Source organism: Zalophus californianus, chromosome 11 (assembly GCF_009762305.2).
Source record: "Zalophus californianus isolate mZalCal1 chromosome 11, mZalCal1.pri.v2, whole genome shotgun sequence".
Taxonomy (NCBI): Eukaryota; Metazoa; Chordata; class Mammalia; order Carnivora; family Otariidae; genus Zalophus; species Zalophus californianus.
Window position 1 is genome coordinate 53855862 of NC_045605.1, and position 22388 is coordinate 53878249.

Here is a 22388-nt window from a genome sequence, read left to right on the forward strand (position 1 = left end):
AGTGGGTAAAGGCTAGGGATGTTGTTCAACATGCTAACATGCCCAGGTCCCTCCCCCTCAATAAAGAGTTATCTGGCCAAAAATGACAATAGTAACACTGTAAAGTAATCCTTTTCTAAAATGTGGGGATTCACAGGGCGCCTGGGTGGCTCAGTCGTTAAGCGTCTGCCTTCGGCTTAGGTCATGGTCCCAGGGTCCTGGGATCGAGCCCCACATCGGGCTCCCTGCTCAGCGGGAGGCCGGCTTCTCCCTCTCCCACTCCCCCTGCTTGTGTTCTCTCTCTCGCTGTCTCTCTCTCTATCAAATAAATAAATAAATCTTTAAAAAATAAATAAATAAAATGTAGGGATTCAGGATCTGAGCCTCACAAGGAGTCAGTAAGATTCCTTAAGCAGCTTTTGGTTCCAGCCCACCACCCAGTTCGGTATTACTCTCTCACTTAGGCAGTGAGAGTATTGTAAGCCACAGAACCACACCCTTTATCTCCCTGTTTCTGCCTTGACCCTGTCTCTCCTGCCCTCCCCCTGTAAATAGCAGAGAAAGGTTCCAAAGACATAAATTGTTAGAAATTATTAAATATTATAATTATATATTCTGTACCTAATAATTTTTATTTAGTATTCCACTGAGTATACTCAACATACACTGTTCAATGATGTTTAATTAATTGAAATACGAACTTTTTCTTAAAGACAGAAAAAAGGTATGCTCCCCCCACAAGTAATCTTCTACTTCTCTTAATTTTCTCCCTTTTTTAAATTATATTCTGTGGAAATTATTATCTTGAAAATATTAAATCAGAATACTGTAACAAAGGATTTTCCCCTCATAAGGTATAAACAAATATTACTATTTTAGTGCCATTGAGTAATGTATTTTTAAAAACATCTGAAGGTTATGCTAACCCTTCAGTTAAGTTTCTGTTTTCTTCAAATATATTTATAGAGCATAGTCTGAAAGTCAAGGTTAGAGAAACCAATGATTTTCTTCTTCAAATGAAAATTTACTGCTCATATGAAAGACACCAGCTTAACATCGCCAGTGGTCAGTCTTCATCTTACAGATAGGTGTGTTGTGCACCTCAGCAGTGCAGACTTAGTATCCAGTCTGTTTTTGTTTGCTCCCCATATGTGTCAGCTTTTTTTAGTGATTGAGGTATATGACCCTTCATAAATCATTCAGTTACTTAGTGATTTCTTTATCTCACTACTCCCAGATCAAAAGTAATATAGCCTCAAGGTAAAAGATCTTTAGCCTCCTTTTGCTCTTCTTTCATCAGGTTATTCCTTACTCTTATACAAAATATATATGTAAATATAAAAATACAAAACATATAAAATACACACACACATACATATGCATATATATAAATGTATCTGGTTGTTTCTTGGTAATTAAGTACGTTCCTGTATCTGATCATACTGAGCTGGTGCAGTAGATGCTTGTTCCCTGCCCTGTGTCTCCAGCCTTGAGAGAGTGCACTAGGGATGCAGGAGAAGGAGGGAAGATCCCTGCCTCTGGGGTAGCCTGTACATACTGAGTGTCTCTGAGTCCAACATTGGGAAGGCCTAATAGGATCTCACTAACTTTAAACATTTTAGTTTTGATTAGAAATATTTTCCATTCCAGTCAGTTTTTTTCTTCTAACAACAAGTTTTTTTTCTGTGGGATGTGTATGGATACCCCTGGTAGAATGCATTCTTACGTACTGATTTGTGTTGTGTCAGGATTTGTGTTATTTTCACTGTATGCTTTAGCAAAGCAAAAATATACATATTTAGATGTAGATCTATCTCATTGCTTCTCTAATTTTAAAGTCAGCTTTCATTTACCAGTGTAAATGGTGTCTCATTCTTCACAACAACTAATGTTAATTGTGTCCTTCTCTGAGCCAGGTACTGAAGCTAAGTCTTATACATGGATTATCTCATTTAATTATCACAGTAATCCTGGAAGCTAGGTACTGTTACTGTCCTTATTCTACAAGTGAGTATATTGCACTTTAGAGAGGCATCAGTCAGTTTTGGCTGTTCATTTGACATCCCACTTCAATACTAGTATTGAAACTGTTAACAAAAGATTCATACGTTTTTCTTTCCTTTTTTTACCCACTCTGGGAAGAAATTGCACTGCTCCCATAATCAATCTGGAAAACTGAACTAACTTGCTGTAGTATATTCGGGGATTAAGAGGCCTAACGGATTTATAGCTGCTAAAACCTGGAGAGCAGTCCTTTCTTACAGGACCCTAAATAGGTTTTTCATATAAAGGAGCTTACTTGTCAGACAATTCTCTGTCATTTCTCTTAGGTTATGGAGGGACTCTTCAAGACTGCAACAATGACAGTTCTCTCAAACTGTCCTGAAGATGTTGAACTCTGTCACAAGTTCATAGCTCCTGGCCAAAAGGTAATTAGTTTTGTGAATAAAGTCCAATACATCTATTCTTTAAATATGTTAATTACATATAACAAATATAATTACATTTAATAAATTTTTTTTCTCTTTTCTTACCAAGGACAGATTAGAACATATGCTAAAAAACAACTTTTTAATGTAAGTAGATACTATACTTTCTCTCAACTTTATTCATGTTTTATTACAGTATTTATCACAGTCTTAAATTTTTTGTTTCTATATCTGCTTATCGCAAGGAAGGTCCATGTTTTAAATATTTTTGTAGCTCTTATATCTGGTTCATAGTTGGTAATCAATGTTTCATGAATAAATACATGAATAAATCATAGCAAGATAAATGAACACAGTAATTATTAACTGAATTAATATAATTCAGACTAATATTAACTTTAGTAATAAAAATTTGGCTCAATTAAAAAACTTTTATTTTGGAGCACCTGGGTGGTTCAGTCAGTTAAGCATCTGACTCTTGGTTTTGGCTTAGGTCATGATCTCAGGGCTGTGAGATCAAGCCCTGCCTCTGGCTCTAAGCTCAGTGCAGAGTCCGCTTGTCCCTCTCCTTCCCTCTCTGCCCCTCCCCCGCTCACACTGCCTTGTTCACTCGCTCTCTCAGATAAATAAAATCTTTTTAAAAAACTTAAGTCCAGTATATTAACATATATTAGTTTCAGGTGTGCAATGTAGTGATTCAGCAATGCTATTATGTTATTCAGTGCTTATCGAGATAAGTGTACTCTTAGTTCCCTTCACCTATTTCACCCATTCCCCCACCCGCCTCCCCTCTGGTAACCATCTGTCTGTTCTCTGTAATTAAGAGTCTGGTTTTGTTTTGTTTGCTTGTCTATTTTTTTCTTTGTTTTATTTTTTAAATTCTACATATAAGTGAAATCGTGCGGTATTTGTCTTTCTCTGACTTATTTCACTAGATTCATCCATGTTGTTGCTAATGGCAAGGTTTCATTCTTTTTTATGGCTGAGTAATATTTCGTTGTGTATCTGTACCACATCTTCACCTATTCATCTATCAGTGGACACTTGGACTGCTTCCATAGTTTGGCTATTGTAAATAATGCTGCAATAAACATAGGGGTGCATGTATTTTTTCAAATGAGTGTTTTTGTATTTTGGGGGTAAATACCCAGCAGTGGAATTACTGGATCATATGGTAGTTCTATTTTTAATTTTTTGAGGAACCTCCATACTGTTTTCCACAGTGGCTGCACCAGTTTGCATTCCCACCAATAGTGCACGAGGGTTCCTTTTTCTCCACATCCTCACCAACACTTGTTGTTTCTTATGTACTTGAGTTTAGGCATTCTAACAGGTGTGAGATGATCTCATTGTGGTTTTTAGATCTGCATTTCCCTGATTAGTGCTGTTGAGCATCTTTTCATATGTCTATTGGGCATCTGGATACCTTTGGAAAAATGTCTGTTCATGTCTTCTGCCCATTTTTAATCGGATTATTTGTTATTTGGGTGTTGAGTTGTATCAGTTCTTTATATATTATAGATACTAACCCTTCATCAGATATGTCATTTGCAAATATCTTCACCCATTCGGTAGGTTATCTTTTAGTTTTGTTGATTGTTTCCTTGTTTCCTTGGCTTTCTGTACAGAAGCTTTTTATTTTGGTGTTGTCCCAATAGTCTATTTTTGTTTTTGTTTCCCTTGTCTCAGGAGACATACCTAAAAATGTGTTGCTGGGGCTGATGTGAAAGAAATTACTTCCTGTGTTCTCTTCTAGGATTTTCATGGTTTTAGGTCTCACATTTAGGTTCTTAATCCATTCTGAATTTATTTTTGTGTATGGTGTAACAATGTGATCCAGTTCCATTCTTCTGCATGTAGCTGTCTAGTATTCCCAACACCATTTGTTGAAGATACTGTCTTTTTCCAAATGGATATTCTTTCCTGCTTTGTCAAAGATTAACTGACCGTACTATTGAGTGTTTATTTCTGGGCTCTCTGTTCTGTTCCATTGATCTATGTGTCTATTTTTTGTGCCCATACTATTCATTTTGATTACTACAGCTTTGTAGTATATCTTGAAATCTAGGATTATGATACCTCCAGTTTTGTTCCTCTTTTTCAATATTGCTTTGGCTCTTTGGGATCTTTTGTGGGATTGTTTGTTCTAGTTCTGTGAAAAATGCTATTGGTACTTTAATAGGGATTACGTTAAATCTGTAGATTGCTTTGGGTAGTATCAACATTTTAACAGATTTGTTTCTCCAATCCATGAGCATGGACTATGTTTTCATTTGTTTGTGTTATCTAAAAAACAAACTTCTAAAATACATACATGTAATGTCTGCCTGTCAGTTTTTCTCTCTTCCAGTTTTCTTTTTATTTACTTTCAATTGCTCAAATCTGATAATATGTTCTACACTGTTTTTTAGCCACTTTTTTAAACCTAAAAATCTGTGTTTTAAGTATAACACATATGTTGTTCCTTCATTTCCACTACAATCCTATACAAGTAGTACTGGATATTGGACAGGTTATTTATTCCACTAAGCATACTAATCAGATAGTCTGTTCCATTTTACAGTTTACTATAAAACAAATACATACTTAATATGGAAAAAGAACGATAAGCAATCTCTTCATAAATAGTGCAAACATTTTATATAAGACTTAGTATTCATTGTATTTACAGTGTGTATAGGAGGTAAGTTTGATACTCGGAAGAAGAGAAAATTGTTTCTGAACATGATTTGATATCATTCTTCACTTACTGTCATTAGGTTTAGGAAGTTTTTGTTCTAAGAGAATAAAGAATTCACCCGTCCTAGAGGAGGGTAATAAGAAAAACTTGGCAGACTTGACTGAGCTTAGAATTTCAGATATCAGTGTAGGCCTTAAGGCAACAGATAATGAGATCAGAAAAAGAGGAAATAGGAGCCCCATGATAGAGAATCGAAAGGCAGTGAAGTAGTGTATATTAAGTATGTTAACTAACTGGAATTTAAATAAAAACTTGAAAAAAGAAAAGAAAGTGTATATATTGAATATTCACGATGTGCCGCGCTTGTTCTAGAATCTGAAAAAACTGTCTTAAAGCAGTGAACATAGAAGACAAAATTCCCTGCCTTCATTGAGCTTACATTTCGGGAGGCAGTAATAAGAAACAAGAAACAAGAATAATAAGTAAAACCTATAGTTTGTGAGAATGGGTTGTACTAAGGGGGAAGAAACCCAGAGAAGAGAAAGAAGATAAGACAAACGAATGAGGAGGTAGAAGTTTTAGATAGTGTGACAGAGAAGATCTCACTGAGATGACTTTTCAGTAAAGACTTAAAGAAAATGAGAGAACTAGCTGTATGGATATGTGGGAAAAGAATATTCTAGGCAGAGGGAATAGCAACTACAAAGGCCTCGAGGTTGGAGCATGCCTGGTGTGTTCAAGTAATAGGAGTGGATAAGGGAAAAGGGTAATAGAAGATAAAGAAAGGAGGTGAGAGGTGGGAAAATCATGTAGGGCCTTGTAGGTCACTGTGAAGAGTTTGGGTTTTTGCTTGAGTGATGTGGGGAAGCTATTGAAGGGTTCTGTACAGAGGACTGATAAGATCTGAATTGGATTTAACAGGATCACTCTAGCAGGCTTTAGAGTAAGACAGAAAACCAACCAGGAGATTATTACAGTCATCTGAATGAGAATAAATGATTGTTTGGACCATGTATTAGATTTATACAGAGAAACAAAACCGACATGATGTATATAAAGAGAAAGATTTATTTTCACGGAATCATCTCACACAATGTGGAGGCTTGTTGAGTTCAAAATTTGATGGAGTAGTTCAGCAGGCTAGAGACTCAGGGAAGAGTTAGCAGCTGGAGTCTGAAGGCATTTTGCTGGCAGAATTCCCTCTTTCTTGGGAGAGGCCAGTCTTTGTCCTCTTAAGGCCTCCAACTCATTGGATGTGGCCCACTCACATTATGGAGGGCAACGTGCTTTACTCATTATCCACTGATTTAAATGTTAATCTCATCCAGAAACTCCTTCACAGAAACATCCTGAATGTTAGACCAAATATCTGGGTACCATAGCCCAGCCAAATTGACACATAAAATTAACCATCATAGGCCAGGATGGTGGCAGTAGAGGTACAGAGAAGTTGGTCTATTCTAGATATATTTTAAAGATAGAACAAACAGGATTTGCTGAGAATGGGAAAGAGGGAGAAGTCAAGTGTAACTTCAAGTCTTTTGTCTTATACAGCTGTAATGGCCATTAACTGAAATTGGGAAAGCCATTAGAGTAGCCAGGGGTTGGGGGAGGGAGGGGATGGTATCACCACAAGATACATCATGTATCATGTTAAAATGAGATGCGTTTCAGACATCCAGTTGTAGATGTTGGGTAGGCAGTTTCAGATGAGTTCTGGACATAGCATAGTGATAAAAGTAGTAAGTAAGCAGAGAAAGAAAGAATTAATTTGGGCATCCTAAGGAATCTGTGCTGGTGACAGAAAACCAAGGAGAACATCTTAAGAGATGTTATCCACATCCTATCTAGTGAATAAGATCTAAGATGGGAAAACAATACCCACTATTTATTGAATATTTGCTATGTACTTCGGTGATAAACCTTACATACATAAATGTAAAAAAAGTTCATTGTATCTTCACAACTCTATGAGTTGTTATTATTGCTCTTCTGATGAAGAATCAACTCAAAGAGATTAAGCAAGTAGAAGATGAAATGGAAATTCAAACCCACTTACCTGATTTCAAAGCTCATGCTTTCAACCACTAGGCTTCGAAAGGGCACTGGAATTAATGCTAGAGTAGTTGTATCTTTTCTCTGTCCTTATGACCCTCACATATCACTTGTGCTTTGGAGTTCAGGTCTATAAAATACTGAGGTTGTTAAATGACTTCATGGGCTGTGCCACATCGGTCATTGCTAGCCAGCATTATTGTCCATTCCACAGCGCAAATCATAGCTGTGGTTTAAACGTATACCTGTGATGATTTGTTTAGTGTTTGTCACCTCCACGTGGTCAGGGACTTGTTGATTTTGTTTACTGTTAACACCCCCAGTGCTTAGTGCCTCTAACAGGAACTCAGTAAATATTTATTGAATAACTGAATGAATGAGTAAATGACAATTGAGTAGCCATGGGGGTGAGAGTATTCTCCTTTAGGCTAGGTCCTCTCCCTGAGGTTTCCTGTTAACTTCTGTCACTCTTTACTTTGGTCACTGAGTGTAGTGATCTATGACTCAGAGGACCTGGATTCTAATTCTGGCTATACTTCTTATCAGCTCTTAATGAATGTGTTAATACTTTTCAACAAATATTTATTGACTATCTACTATGAGTTAGGCACTGTGCTAGTCATTGATGATCCAGGTCCTTTTATGGAATTTAAAATCTGGAGAAAAAGATGAATAGTTAACTGTTTGCATGAATGATTATTTAATTACAACTATGGTTAATAGTAAATCTTTAACCTTTCTGAACTTGAGTTTCCTCATCTATAAAGTTATAACTTGTCTGTCATATCGTTGAAAGGATCAATTGGGCAACTACTTAAGCAATGTGCCAGACTACATAACTTAACAATCCTGCTATAAAACGTCTAAAAATGCTTGTTAAAAATGATAAAAATCCTTTTAATTACATTGTTGAGTTCACTAGAAAGTAAGAGAAGTTCCAGGAGCTACAAATGAAGATGGAACTGAGCACCAGTGGGGAATACATAAATGGCATGACACTGAGGTTTCTCAGTGTGGAGGGTATGGTAGATGGCGGGGACAGAGTGGGAGGGAGGGAGTTGCCAGTCTTTGAAACCAGAGATTTTAACAGCCATAAGAGGACATGAAAGTAGACCTAAGCATGATGAATTAGAATCAAGATACTGCCCAAGTACACATATGCATACATACGCACACACATGCACCCACACACAGAAGATACCATGTGACTTGTATTCCTTTGCATAAATAGATTTCATTGTATTCTTGACTACTTATAATTGTTTTATATGAAAATAAATTATTTAAAGGACTTGTATAATAATTGCATTTAGCCTTTACCAAGCAGAAATAGAATTCATAAATTCAATAGAATTTATGTCTCCTTTATAGCATTAAGGTTTTTAAAATAAAGAGTACTTACCTTCTTTTGCTCTTCATTTATCTGTGAATTTGAGTCAAAGAATGCTAATAATTTTAGCTTAGCAGTTCTAATCCAACAGCTTGAGAATAATTTTCTTAAACCATAAAAAAATTTAAATATGAAGGTAGTTTGATCCTGCATCATCATGTAGTATCACTATGTCTCTTCCTCCTTTCCTCAAAGTACTTTAGAAATAGCTTCTGGGAAGAAGAGATATTATTCTCTGTACATATCAAAAAAAATTAGGAGAGAGAGGTGATAAAGGCCATTAAGGATACCCAGTGTCAGAACTGTAATTTGAGCTGAAAAGCTCTGCCTCAACTTAAGGTGTGGGAGGGGTAGAGCAGAAGATCCAGAATAACAGGAGATACACAGAAAGTCATTTTTAAAAATAATGTAGCAGTAACATATCAATGGCACAAAATCCCTATGCCTCCCACTTTGCTCTTAAAATTCTCAGTATAATGAATAGATCATATCAAGTAATTGATGGAATAGAACAATAGAATATCTAAGCAGAAAAGAACTTTAGATAGTATAGTCCAATCTCCTTATTTTACAAGTACAAATACTTAATTTTTCTAATGGTTGTATAAAACATTATAAAAATTTATAAAATGCTTTCATTAAGATGAAGTGATTTACATAGTAGCTAGTAAGGGGTAGAGTCAGAGGGAGAACTCAGAGCCCATAGACTTTGTTTTGATTGAGCATATTAAACTCCCAAATGTTTTAGGCATTATCTTAGTAGTTAAAAGCTTAGGCTTTGAAGTCAGCACATCAGGTTTACTACTTACTTACATGAGTGATTTTGGGCAAGTTACTGTCCCCTCTAACCTTCCTTTTCCCTTCTGTAAGATGTGTTTAAAAATGACTACCACCACCAACACCACTTTCATTCTTGCCTTGGAAATTGTTGTTTAATACTAAGGTTTTAATTTGAATAAAATTTTCATCTTGGAAAAATATCACTCAAAACATAGCTTTGGAGGCTTTATTTGTGCCATACACACAACTCCTTCCAATTAGTTATTATAGGTATGAATTTAATTTTTATGGCAAAGATAAGTATGTGTTGGGTAACTTATCTTTTGAGTTTAAAGTCCTTCAGAAAGTTCATAGATTTTTGTTTTTTGTTTGTTTTGTTTTGGGGTTTTGGGGGGTTTGAGGGGTTGGATGTTTTATTGTAGATTTTTGTTTTTAATCATGCAAAGTACTGTTGCAGGGGCACCTGGGTGACTCAGTCGGTTAAGCATCTGCCTTCCCAGGGTCCTGGGATGGAGCCCTGCGTTGGGCTCCCTGCTCAGCAGGGAGTCTGCTTCTCCCTCTCTCTCTCTCTGCCCCTCCCCCTACTCATGTTCTCTCTCACTCTAATAAATAAAATCCTAAAAAAAAAAAATGTTCAAAATACTGTTGCAAAGGGCATAGGGAAACTGACATTTTCGTATACTACCAATGGGCATAAATTGGTGTACCATTATAAAAGGGAAGCAGTATCTTTGGCAGTATCAAAATATCTGTAAATGTAAATACACTGTGATCCATTAATTCCATTTTTTCCATATGCAAAATTAATATATAAGAATCATTTGTGATAGATGTATGTAGTCAGGATTTATGATAGCAAAATATTAGAAACAGCTAAAATATCCATCAATAGATGAGTGGGTAAACTAATTAAGATATAGCCACAAAATGGAATATTATATAATAGTTGAAAAAATGAAGAAGCCCTTTCTTTATATACTGATGTGGAAAGATCTGCAAGGTATATTATTGAGTCAAAAAAGATGAAAGAGTGTATATGGCATGTATACTATGGCTGCCATCTATTAAACAAAGGAGATTGTATATTAATATTTGTTTATAGCTATAAAAAACCCTCTGGAAGGATACACAAAAATCCAATGACAGTAATTGTACGTGAGGAGAGGAGCTACGTGGCTATGGGACAGGGTGGAAGGGAGATGTACACTCTTATACATCTTGTTTTGTTTTGTTTTTTTACTATGTTCATGTATTACCTATTCAGTTTAATTAAAACAATGCTTGGCTTGGCTTGCTTTAGACATGAGAGTTTCTTACTGAGGTAACCGATGACATTTTTCCTAAACAGTCTTACCCTGCTTAGCATATATTATAAAGCCCTGACCGTGGCCTGAAAGAATCCATAAGATCTGACCCCTGACTATCTTTCGTATCTAATTTGCTGGCATTCTTCCCCTTGCTCTCAATATGCTAGAGGCGCATTGACTTTTTTGTTCCTGGAATGAGCCAAACTGTTCCTTCACTTCAGGCCTTTGTACTTACCGTTCCTTTTGCCTAGAATACTTACCCTCAGATATTTATATGGTTCATTTCCTTACTTCAGATGTGCCCAGCTCAGTGAGTCCTTTCTTGACCATCTTATCTAAAATAACACCCCTAAACACCCTCTGTCTTACCTTGCTTTATTTTTCTTACAGCACCAATGGTTTCCCACATTATATTCTTTCTGTTTACTTGTTTTTCTCCCCCCCCCCACTTACTCCCATCACTTACACACACAGATATCACCTCCATATAGGCTTTGTTTTTATTTACTGTCTCTCCAGTGCCTAGAATAATGCCTAGCACATAATAGGTGCACAATAAATATGTATTGGATGAATGAATGATGACTTTATGGAAAGACTTTTGCTCTTTCAGCCTCAGTATTTCACACCTTTTACTAGGGCATTGGCATAACATGAATTCAGAGGAAATCTTTACTTGACTGGTTCTTCTATATACACTGCAAGTAGATCAGGAATGGGATTACTGAATGGCCACTTCTCTTCATACTGATCAGACACTCATATGATTAGATCAGCCTTAATTCCTGATTACTCAGCGATGATTTATTTATAATCATTCCTGATTACTCAGTCATTAGTATTCATTTGTGATCTCAAAGATTGTATGGGAATAGGCCTTTTGTAGTTTTTCAGATCGGCTAATTAGCAACATACTATTGTATTGACCGTTCTCTGCTTTTACCCGGTTCCTTTCCAGCATTTCTTATACTGAAGCAATAGAGATCTTAAAGCAGGCATCTCAGAACTTCACCTTCACCCCAGAGGTAGTATTTATATTTATATTTTATATTTATATTTATATCTTTATGTTTATATTTTAACCCCCCTTGTCCTTATCACATTGCATTAAGAATCCTGGGGCACCTGGCTGGCTCATTCAGTAGACCATGCAACTCAAAGTTGGGTTTAGAGCTTACTTTAAAAAAAACAAGAATCCTTTAAAATAATCTTATTTCTCTGGGTACCTGGGTGGCTCAGTTGGTTAAGCCTCTGACTCTTGGTTTTGGCTCAAGTCATGATCTCAGCGTCCCGAGATCAAGCCCAGTGTTGGGCTCTGCTCCCAGCGCAGAGTCTGCTTGTCCTTCTCCCTCTGCTTCTCTTCCCACACTCTCACTCTCTCTAGAATAAGTAAATAAAATCTTTAAAAATAAATAAAATAAGTAAATAATCTTAGTTCTCTTATTAGCACTGTTTAGTATTTGCCCATCTTTAGATTGGCTTTTTTTGATGTTTGCTTTTAGCCTTGTTAAAGTATTTAGAATAAATAATAATTTTGAAGTTGTATCATATCATTTTTAATAGTAGTGGCTAAAGGATTATAAAGAAGTTTCCCAAGTTTAGGAAGATGAAAATCCCTGAAAAGAATGGTAATATGTCGAGAGAGGCCACATGATTTATCAGTGGGCATGCCCATAATATTAGAGGCAAGTCTCCTCATTCCTATGCCAGGGTTTCTTTCCTATAATTAAGATATTGGCAGACAAGTAGGAATAATATAATGTTAGGAATGTACTGTAATAACTTTGTCTTCAAACCATATACCAGTCCTATCCCCAGTTAAGTCAGATCCTCCTGTGAGTTATAATAGTTGTGCTTGTTATATTTATAATCAGTTATTTTGTTTATGTAATTTTTTATTTAATATTTGTCTCCTACCCTGGAAGCTTCATGAAGTCGGGAATTCTGTTTTTCTTACCACTGTGTTCAGTACCTAGCATGGTACCGAGATTTAATAGGCACATTAGTATTTGTTGAATAAATAGATGAACAGTGTTATTAAATATTCATCAGAGCATCTGATATATGAACTGACTCTTCTATTAAAAAAAATTTCACTGAGAGAAGCCATCTAGCCAGAGATAGATTCAATATTAGGAATATTATCTTTCATCATTTAATTTCCTGCAATCTAGGAACAGTAACCATAGAAGAAGCTCTAGGCAATGTTAATAAAAGCTATGATTTTGAAGTCAGTTTTCACACATTGTGGGAAGGGTACTTTGTTTTCCTGCAGATGCTATTCATCTACTAAATGCTGCTCCCCAAGATGGGGGACAGAAAGCATAGTGTTTATCTGCTTGTTTCAGCTTTCATTTTCCAGGCCTTCGGATGTTCTTTTAACACACCTCCCTGGCTTAGTTATCTGTATAGCCTCAGCAGACAGCTCCACACATCACTGGTCCTCAGAGGAAGCCCTTGGAATGGATACAGGTTATTTTTGGGTACTGCATTGTGTATTTCAGGTCTGTCTTCTCCTTTGATAATTTCTTTTTTCTCATTACAGTGGGGTGTTGATCTACATACCGAACATGAAAAGTACCTGGTGAAGCACTGTGGCAACATACCAGTCTTTGTCATTAATTATCCATTAGCACTCAAGCCTTTCTACATGAGAGATAATGAAGATGGCCCTCAGCACACAGTAAGAAAAAACACTAAATAAATCGGGGCTGGTCATCTCAGAGTCTGGGTTTTTCCCTTCATTTAATTTCATTTATCCTTTGACATATTTTTAAAAAATTATATCCAGCACACTTTACATCTCTTAAAATGATAAAATTTCTCAAAGGCGCCTCTGAAAAAGTGTTCCTAAAGAAGATTCCAGTGTTCTATAAGTGTACGTGTTATTTCTATCGCATGGTGTCCTCCTTCGTTTAGCAGATGCAAATGTAAATGTGTTTGTTTTCTTCTGTTTTTTTAAATAATTGGGAGGGAGTGTCCCAGAACACTGTTTAGCAGTGCCAGGTCTACTGTCAGCTGAAATACTGGTAAGGAGACGGAGGGACGGGCTGGGTGCTGGGCAAGAAAGGAAAGCAGTGGCATGATCAAGCAGAGGAAGAGCTAGCTCGCAGAGCAGGAAGTTCAGAGTACTTTGGTTTGGTTGTCACAGAGCAATGGGGAGTGGAGCGGATGGAGGGATCTGAGAGGTCTAGGCAGATTCTCCTGTCACTGCTCTTCTAACTCTCTTGTCTCTTGTCTCTGTCTCTCTCTCTCTGCTCTCTTTTGCCTGTCATGCTCTTTCCTTTCTTCACCCTTAATTTTGACTGCAATGTGATAAGGACAAGAGGGAATAAAATATAAAAATAAAAATATAAAATATAAGGTGCTTCCTGCTGGGCTGCTCGCTCCTCCGCTTCTGTCCACTCCGCGGCGGGAAGCACCTTCCCCACAGGACATCAATGCAAGCCTGAATAAGAAAAACAATTTCTTCCTTCTAAGCCATGGCATATCAGTTATACAGAAACACCACTTTGGGAAACAGTCTCCAGGAGAGCCCTGATGAGCTCATACAGTCTCAACAGCTCACCCCCCAACTTGCCCTTCAAGTTCTACTTCAGTTTGATAAAGCTATAAATTCAGCATTGGCGCAGAGGGTCAGAAACAGAGTCAATTTCAGGGGCTCTCTAAATACATACAGATTCTGTGATAACGTGTGGACTTTTGTTTTGAATGATGTTGAATTCAGAGAGGTGACAGAACTTATTAAAGTGGATAAAGTGAAAATTGTAGCCTGTGATGGTAAAAATACTGGCTCCAATACTACAGAATGAATTGAAAAAAAAATGGCTTTTTTAATGCCATCTTCTGTTATTATTCATTGCTTTTTTGAAGAGAAGCATAGAAGAGACTTTTTTTTTATTTATTCTGGCATCGCAGAAATGACTACACTGTGTTATATATACTATCAGAATTCCAATAGAAAGCCTATAACTCTAGCCTCTTACATTACCTTTTCAGCATGAAGAAACAGAAGTTTTTTTTAATAACAGACATTGTTGCCTTCCTAAGAACATTCTTGAATAAACTCATTTTAAAACTCAAAAAAATATATATAAAATATAAATATAAATACTACCGCTGGGGTGAAGGTGAAGTGGCACCCGGTCACCTTGAGTCTTTCTTTTCTGGATTTCTATAGCATTTAAAGAATTAGTAAAACTGGTAGCATTGTGTCTATTTTTTATACTCTGTGGGTTTTGCTTTCCAATGAAACTTAACTTCTTCAGGATGGGAATGAGTTTTTTATAGCCACCATGGCTTCTGCTGCTCATTCCTCATTCCCTCTAATGTGACTTCCACCCCGTCATCATATCACTGAAGCACCTCTTTCTAGGGTCAGTAATAACTGTTGTGTTATTAAATCCAGCAGACTTTATTTTTACTTCACCTCTCAGCATTACTCAGCACTATGAATGAGTTTCTTATTCTGAAAAGTCTCTCCTCCCCTGGCTCCTGTGACATCGTGTTCTCCTCCGTTCTCGGGTTATTCTTTCTCAGTCCTGTATAGGTTCATCCTCTTCTGCTAATCCAGTAGGTGTTGGTATTCCTCAAGACTCCGTCGTAGGTCTTTTCTCTCTCGCATGATTTCATGTGTATTCACAGCTTACTATTTATTTTCAGACAACTCAGACAGTCACATCTCTAATCCTTCTGCTCAGAGCTCTTATTGTGGTTTATATATCTCAAAGGCATCTCAGCATAATCTAAAACTGAACCCACCCATGATTTCTACTCTTCTCCCCTCCTTCCACCAAATTGGATCTTCTTTTTTTTTATTTTTTATTGTTATGTTAATCACCATACATTACATCATTAGTTTTTGATGTAGTGTTCCATGATTCATTGTTTGTGCATAACACCCAGTGCTCCATGCAGAACTCTTTAATACCCATCACCAGGCTAACCCATCCCCCCACCCTCCTCCCCTCTAGAACCCTCAGTTTGTTTTTCAGAGTCCATCGTCTCTCATGGTTGGTCCAAATTTGATCTTCTTTCAGTGTTCCCTGTCCATCTAATTGTGCAAGCCATATATTAGACTCATCTTTGAAATCTTCCTCACTCCCTGTATCCAAGGTGTTACTAAGTTGTCATTTTTATGCTTTTACATCTCAAACCCATCTCCTCTTCATTTCTGCTTGTACCTTTTTAGATTAAGATACCATCATCTCTTGGGGCACCTGGGTGGCTCAGTCGTGAAGTGTCTGCCTTCGGCTCAGGTCATGATCCCAGGGTCCTGGGATCGAGTCCCGCATTGGGCTCCCTGCTCAGTGGGAAGCCTGCTTCTCCCTTTCCCACTCCCCCCCTGCTTGTGTCTCTCTCTCTCGCTGTCTCTCTCTCTGTCGAATAAATAAATAAAATCTTAAAAAAAAAACCACCATCATTTCTTGCCTGGATTATTTTGGTAGCTTCCTGACTGGTCGTCCTGTGTCTGCTCTTGCCTCCTCTGAGTCAGTTCTCCCCACTTCATTGTAGGCTTTTTGAAAATGTAGATCTGGTCGTGTTATCTCCCCTCTCAAAACCATTCAGTGGCTTCCCATTGCTTTTAGTATTCAAGTCGGAATCTCTTCTCTGGCCTCTAGGCCCCAGTGTCATCTGGCTGCCTGTCTCTCTTGCCTGATGTACTGCACTTCTCCCCTTTGCCTCTCTGCTCCACTTATATCGCCCTTCCATGTCTTCAGACATGCACTGCTTTCTCTCACCACGGTATCTTTGGACATTGTGTTCCTTCAGTCTAGAACAATCTTCTTCACCTAAGTAATTTTACTATTTCTCCAAATCTCTACTTAGTCGTCATTTCCCCGGATAAACCTTCCATGACTCTCTAGTCAGAGACCCCTGTTAGATACTAAAATGCTACCATGTTAAATTTCAGACCCAGAGCTATTAGTAATTCATCATAATCCTTAACACAGTTGTAATTTTACATTTATTTTTATGACTATTTAATTAATGACTCTCCTCTTTGCCACAGGACTTGAGGACTTCCTTTTCACTCATCATGGTATCCATAGTGCCTAGCATAATGCCTGGAATATAGCAGGCACCTAATATCTATTTGGTGATAGGGGATTGAACAGGTGGATGAATCGAACCCAGCACAGTTGTAGACACACAAAGGACAAGTAGTGAGTGAATGACTTGATTTGCTAAGGAATTTCTGGGAAGCTAAAGAACAGCTTTTTCTCTAAATTTTTTGAGTGGTGGTAACATAGTATAAAGGAAAGTCCTGTGGCTTTAGAATCAGACAGTCTTGGGTTCAAGTCCCAGGTCTGTGTGTTATAGACCATGTGATCTTAAATAAACCACCTAATTTCTTTGAGTCTTAGTATCCCAATCCATAAAAATAAAGATGATATTCTTATTCCACAGTTGTGAGGATTAAATTAGACAATATTTGAAAAATATATAGCACAGTGTTTGGAGTGATAGGTAGTCAATATACTTAAAGCCCTCTTTCTAAATTTTGATAAAATCTTTATTGTGATAAAGCACGATGATGTTAAAATATGTGTGTGTTTTGCAACATCAAACATGCTATTACACAAGATTCTTTAAAAGGCAGTTCCCTTGTAGACTGCAGTCACAAACATTTTTTACCTTTACATTTTTTACTTTAGAAGTACCAGGAGGCCTTCATTATGACAAACTTTCTAGTAATGTGGTCTCACAGCTTGAAAACTGAAAACATAATGATAGTGTACTTATATAATTTATACAGTACTACAATATATAGCTTCTCATAGCTAAATTATTAAAATACAATTTATTGGGGTGCCTGGGTGGCTCAGTTGGTTAAGCATCTGCCTTCAGCTCAGGTCATGATCCCAGGGTACTGAGATTGAGCCCCACATCAGACTCCGTGCTCAGCAAGGAGCCTACTTCTCCCTCCTCCTCTGCCTGCCCATCCCCCTGCTTGTGCTCTCTCTCGCGCTCAAATAAATAAAATCTTTAAATATATATATAATTTATTTAAACTATATATATTAGACATAGATTATAACATTGATTCATTAACAACCTAGAATTCTTTTCAACCCACTTGTATAGAGTGCCTGCTTCTACCCCTACTTTTTTTCAGTGGTGAATGAACAGGCTTTGAGCCAAATAACTAAGTTCTCGGTTTCTTTCAGAAGGGCTGTATTAACAGGTTGTGGGTAGGGTTACAAGAGTTTCTACAGTGGGTGCAATGCAATCTAAAAAATTAAGACATATTTCATAGATGCCTTCCCTAGAGAATCAAAAGAGAAGGGTAGAGAAATGTTTAACCTACACTTGTAACATTTGGCTGGAGGTCATAAATAGTAAAATGGTATATTTTTATAGCTACTGTTCCTTTTCCTTTCTTTCTGCACCCCTGATCCCCTCCAAACAAAACAAAAGATGAAGGTATGTACTATTTTGTAATAAAAAGTATACTCTAGACTAAGGAATTAATAGTGCCGGGTTTGAAATCCATCTTTCTTACTAGTTAGCCATACAACCTTAGTCAAGTCTGTCCGATCACTGAACCTCTGTTTCTCCCTCTGTAAAATCAGAGAGTTGGGTTAGATGACCCCAAGAGTACTAAACAGCTTTAAGATTCTCTAATTTCAAGTAGCCTAAGTTTTTCCCCATTTGGATATATAAGAATAACTTGTAAATTAGCAAACATACTTGATAATTTTAAGGGGGCAGATCATGGGCATAAATAAAATGAATATAAGCAAACTTGCAAAATACTGTATGCTCCTGGGTCTAGGTTCCTAAGTAAGTCCCTCAAAGGCAGATGCCAAGTTTTCAGCTAGGCTTTGCAGAGAATATCCATTCATTCCAACCACTGATTAGGGAAAAGTGACTGCGCAACAGACCTGATGAGATACCAAGATCACCAGATAATGTTCTAATTTTTTAAATTGTATCAATATTATATAGCAAATCATAAAAATTTAAGCATTAGTGGGCGTGCAGTAAGTACACACTATGAAATCAACTTGGAAGAAATAGTACTCAACCAAGGGATATCTAATGAATTTCCCTGGCTGGTGCTAATTAACCAACCTGCATCAAACCAACAGAGAATAGTAATGAAGGGAATGGCTAATTTTTCCCATACCGAGGACAAATGACTATCCTGGGAATTTATGTCAAAGTTGAAAGTATGCATTTCAGTCCATCTAAAATGCTCTCAGACTAACCATTTACTAGCCAAAGTCCATTTTTAGCCATTGCTACCTGCAGCCCATTTGAATCTTCACACTGTCATGTCTGGAAGGCTCTCAATTCTACCTATGCCTCATTGTTTTTAGGGGCAAAATACTGTGTCAGCAGTGAGAGTGAAAGCTCACAGAGGCTGAAACCACAAACATGTTTCCTATGGTTTGTGGAACATTCTTCTTCTCTTGATAATAGTATGTAATGTTGCTCCATTGTTGACAGCAGCCTGTGAGAAACTGAATAGGGAGGTGTTCAGTTTGTGTTTTTCATTAATACTTAAAAATACTGAGGTAGGAAGAGAGGTAGAGGAAGGGACATTAAACTACCCCCTGCCGAAGTTAGCATAGAAAACGTTATATATTTAAGGCCTTCTTCCTGTCTAGCCTGTGTGTTGTTTAATTCAAGGTCTGCATTTTATTTTCAGTACATTGATTGGAATTAAAGAGTAAGGAGTCAAAAGGGAGTGTCATAAATAGAGACCAGGGCTTGTTCAGCTTGAATACCAACATAAACTATTTCTAGACAACATGTGCTGCAGCTGTGTGACTTACACAAGATAAAAACACACACACAGTGGAGGAAGATGTGCCCAAAGTGGAATAAGTTTTGTTTAAGATGAAGGAAGTTAGCAAAGAGTGTAGTATAGTGACTTGTAGCCTTCATTGTTATCTGTGTAGGAGAGCGAAAGGACGGCAGAACTAAAATCTTTCCACTTCTTTCAAGCCTTCCAAAGATGCATAAGAATGCAGAGGAGATTGTAGCTACAAAAGTGCTTAAATTTGGTCAAATTTGTGAATTAAGAGGACATTTTATTATGCAGCCTGTGAATTCTCATTTTCCCTAATGAAGGGCAAGATTACTCAGCCCCAGCTCCCTCAGACTCCCATGAAGCGCAGAGCTGCCAGCCCATATGGGCAAATTGTAATCCCCAGCTAATGTTCTAGGCAACTTGCCTGTTTCCAGCCTGTTTGCACTCTAAGCCCTCACCACCCATCACTTGGCAAACACACAGCCAAGTTTTTCTCATTAGTTCTTAAGAGATTTCAGTGATTCCATCCATGTCATGGTTTATATCATATCTGTATGTACCCTTTACCTCCACTAGAGCCCTGGAAAGAGTGGTAGTTTCTGTAGTAATTAGCTCAGTAGTTACCAGAGGGAGACACAACACAGAAGAATCCTCTTGGAAATCTCAACTGTAACTAAAAGGTATGGAAATTTGAAGGGGTTGTGTTAGTAATCTTGAGGGAATGTGGTATTTTTTATATCATATTGAAGGAAGTGCAGCTCTATGTATACCAAATGTAAATGTCTTCATAGTTGAAGAATACTTTGTTGTATTATAGCTTCTCAGAAAGTGTGCAGAATGTCTAGAGAGATTGGAGGATAGCGCTGTAAAAGGAAAACAGGAAGTATAATCTGATAGGGTTGAAAGGAAACTAAACCTAAAGAAAAAGAGAAGAAGATTATATGGAGGAAGAAGAAAAAACAAAGCCTTTGTGGGCCTTTCTTCACAAAGAGATAAATCTGTCCTTGATAAAAAAGAAACAGTACCTTTGGTCTTGGAACATTTATGAGGCATTGTGAAGGAATGCCTTACTTAAAAGATACGTTTCTCTTAAAAGGAGAAGCGACTTTACTCTTTGTCAAGAAGACATAAACGAAATTCACCCACCTGAAAGTGTGAATTTTCAGACCATCTGGACAAAGAAAGGATATAGATGCTGTATGTATTCCTTCTGCATGTCACAAAATTAAGAGTGATATGGGACTTTATCTGGGTGTTCTCTAAAATTTCATTCAACTAAAATAGACTATTCTGTAAGTTCTTTTCCTTTTCTTGATAACCAGCTGTCCCAGAGTACAGAGGAAGAAAATAGAACTATTCTGACCTTAATTCTAATTAACAATGAGGATTTGGTTGGGAGAGTGGAAGTGGGAGTCCATGTCAGTGGGGGGAGAGGGGAGGCAACCTGGTAAACTGTTTTACTCTATATCAGTAGTTACCACTACTCAGGATATTATAATTCCCTGCCCCATCAACGTGAGTTTAGTGACTTGCATTGGCCAAAGAATTGTGAGCAAATGTGACCTACATACATTACTCTTGGACAAGTGTTTTTAGTACATAGCAGGTAGAAAAAAAGAGCATGGACTTCCATCTGCTAGATCAGCAATACCTCATAAAGTGGATTTTTTTTTTTATTCAGCTTCAAGCCAGGATGGACATATAGCATAAGTTTTAAAAAGCCAACTCATTGTTGTAAAGCAATGGTTCTCAATCAGGTATTACTTTAAGTCGTCACCCCCCCACTGGCGGGCAGGCAGGTTGAGGCCTGAACTTCAAAACCTTGGAAATGATAGATTTTGGATATACTTGTCCCTTCTTAAAAGAGCTACACAAAGATGGAATGCTATATTTTGGGGGTAGTAGTTCTCAGTCTTTAAATATTTTCAAGCAAAGGCCAGAGAGCTACTTGGTGTCTGTTCTTTTCTAATCCTGATTGCCTGTAATTCTAAATTTAAAACTCTGGATTAAGGTTCAGAACAAATTTTCGATCAGGTCTCTCTCAACTTCTAGTATATGTTAGCCATGTCTAAAAGCAAGATACTAAGAAATAAAGATGCCAGTCCTTCAGTGGCCATAAAAACTCCCTTGAAACTTCTCCTTTCTCTGAGAATAGGAGCAGGGTCCTGGTTGGAGTCCAACTCTATTAATTGTATGGCCTGTGAGAATTTCCTCTCAAGGCTGTCTTGTACACCTTTTCAAAGTTGTGTGTTTCATTACCTGTCCTCACATCTGAGTCATCAAAACCACATTCTGAATTACCTGCTTGGTTGTTGTAGTTCCCCCAAGTTCACAGAATAATTACTAAGATGTTGTCAACGAGCAGTGGCAGTCTGACAAAATCTGTATGTTTACTTCTCACCAGCTGATTAAGTGGTAGGAAATTTAATAAAAGTAGAAGCCATTAGTAAATTTCTGTTTTCTCACTCTCATTCACTCCAAATCATACCTGATGTTCTCTCTTTTAATGATAATAATGAAGATCAGGCATACAGTATTTGGGGAACATTTGTGTATTATTACATTCTTTATTCTCAATTACTTATAAAAGGTATCTCAGTCAAAAGTTCTGAAATCAAAACAGATCATGGCTTAATAGTAAAGTGAGGCAGAGTTTAAGAAAAGAGTTTATAATATAATGTGACTTTTAAGGATTAAAATGTGAGGGGCACCTGCCTGGCTCAGTCAGTAGAATATGCAATTGGTTTTTCTTTTTGTTTTTTAAGATTTATTTATTTATTTGAGAGAGAGAGAGCATGCACCTACTCAGGCATGCCCACGATTGAGGGGAGGGGCAGAAGGAGAGAATCTCAAGCAGGCTTCCACCCATTGCAGAGCTGGAGGCGGGGCTTGATCTCACAACCCATGAGATCATGACCTGAGCCAAAATCCGGAGTCGGTTGCTTAACCAGCTGCACTACCCAGGCACCCCAGAATGTGCAACTCTTGATCTTGGGGTCATGAG

At 37.4% G+C, this 22388-nt stretch overlaps 2 protein-coding genes across 4 annotated transcripts in view; both read left to right on the forward strand.

The window, feature by feature from the left end:
- Positions 1–22388, forward strand: part of NARS2 (asparaginyl-tRNA synthetase 2, mitochondrial) — a 127400-nt gene that overhangs the window by 96705 nt on the left and 8307 nt on the right. For all 3 annotated transcript variants that reach the window (XM_027578683.1, XM_027578685.1, XM_027578684.2), the window contains 4 exons: positions 2310–2408; positions 2518–2555; positions 11579–11645; positions 13166–13303. In XM_027578683.1, coding sequence (XP_027434484.1) covers positions 2310–2408; positions 2518–2555; positions 11579–11645; positions 13166–13303 — 342 coding nt within the window. The remainder of the gene's footprint in view (positions 1–2309; positions 2409–2517; positions 2556–11578; positions 11646–13165; positions 13304–22388) is intronic.
- On the forward strand, positions 14103–14445 carry LOC113914009 (transcription initiation factor IIA subunit 2-like). Its single transcript, XM_035722757.1, has one exon. The coding sequence runs from the start codon at positions 14103–14105 to the stop codon at positions 14430–14432; it is 330 nt and encodes a 109-aa protein (XP_035578650.1). The 3' UTR covers positions 14433–14445.

Coding starts and splice junctions, on each gene's coding strand:
- LOC113914009 (XM_035722757.1), top strand. CDS start 14,103: ATGGCATATCAGTTATACAGAAACACCACTTTGGGAAACAGTCTCCAG.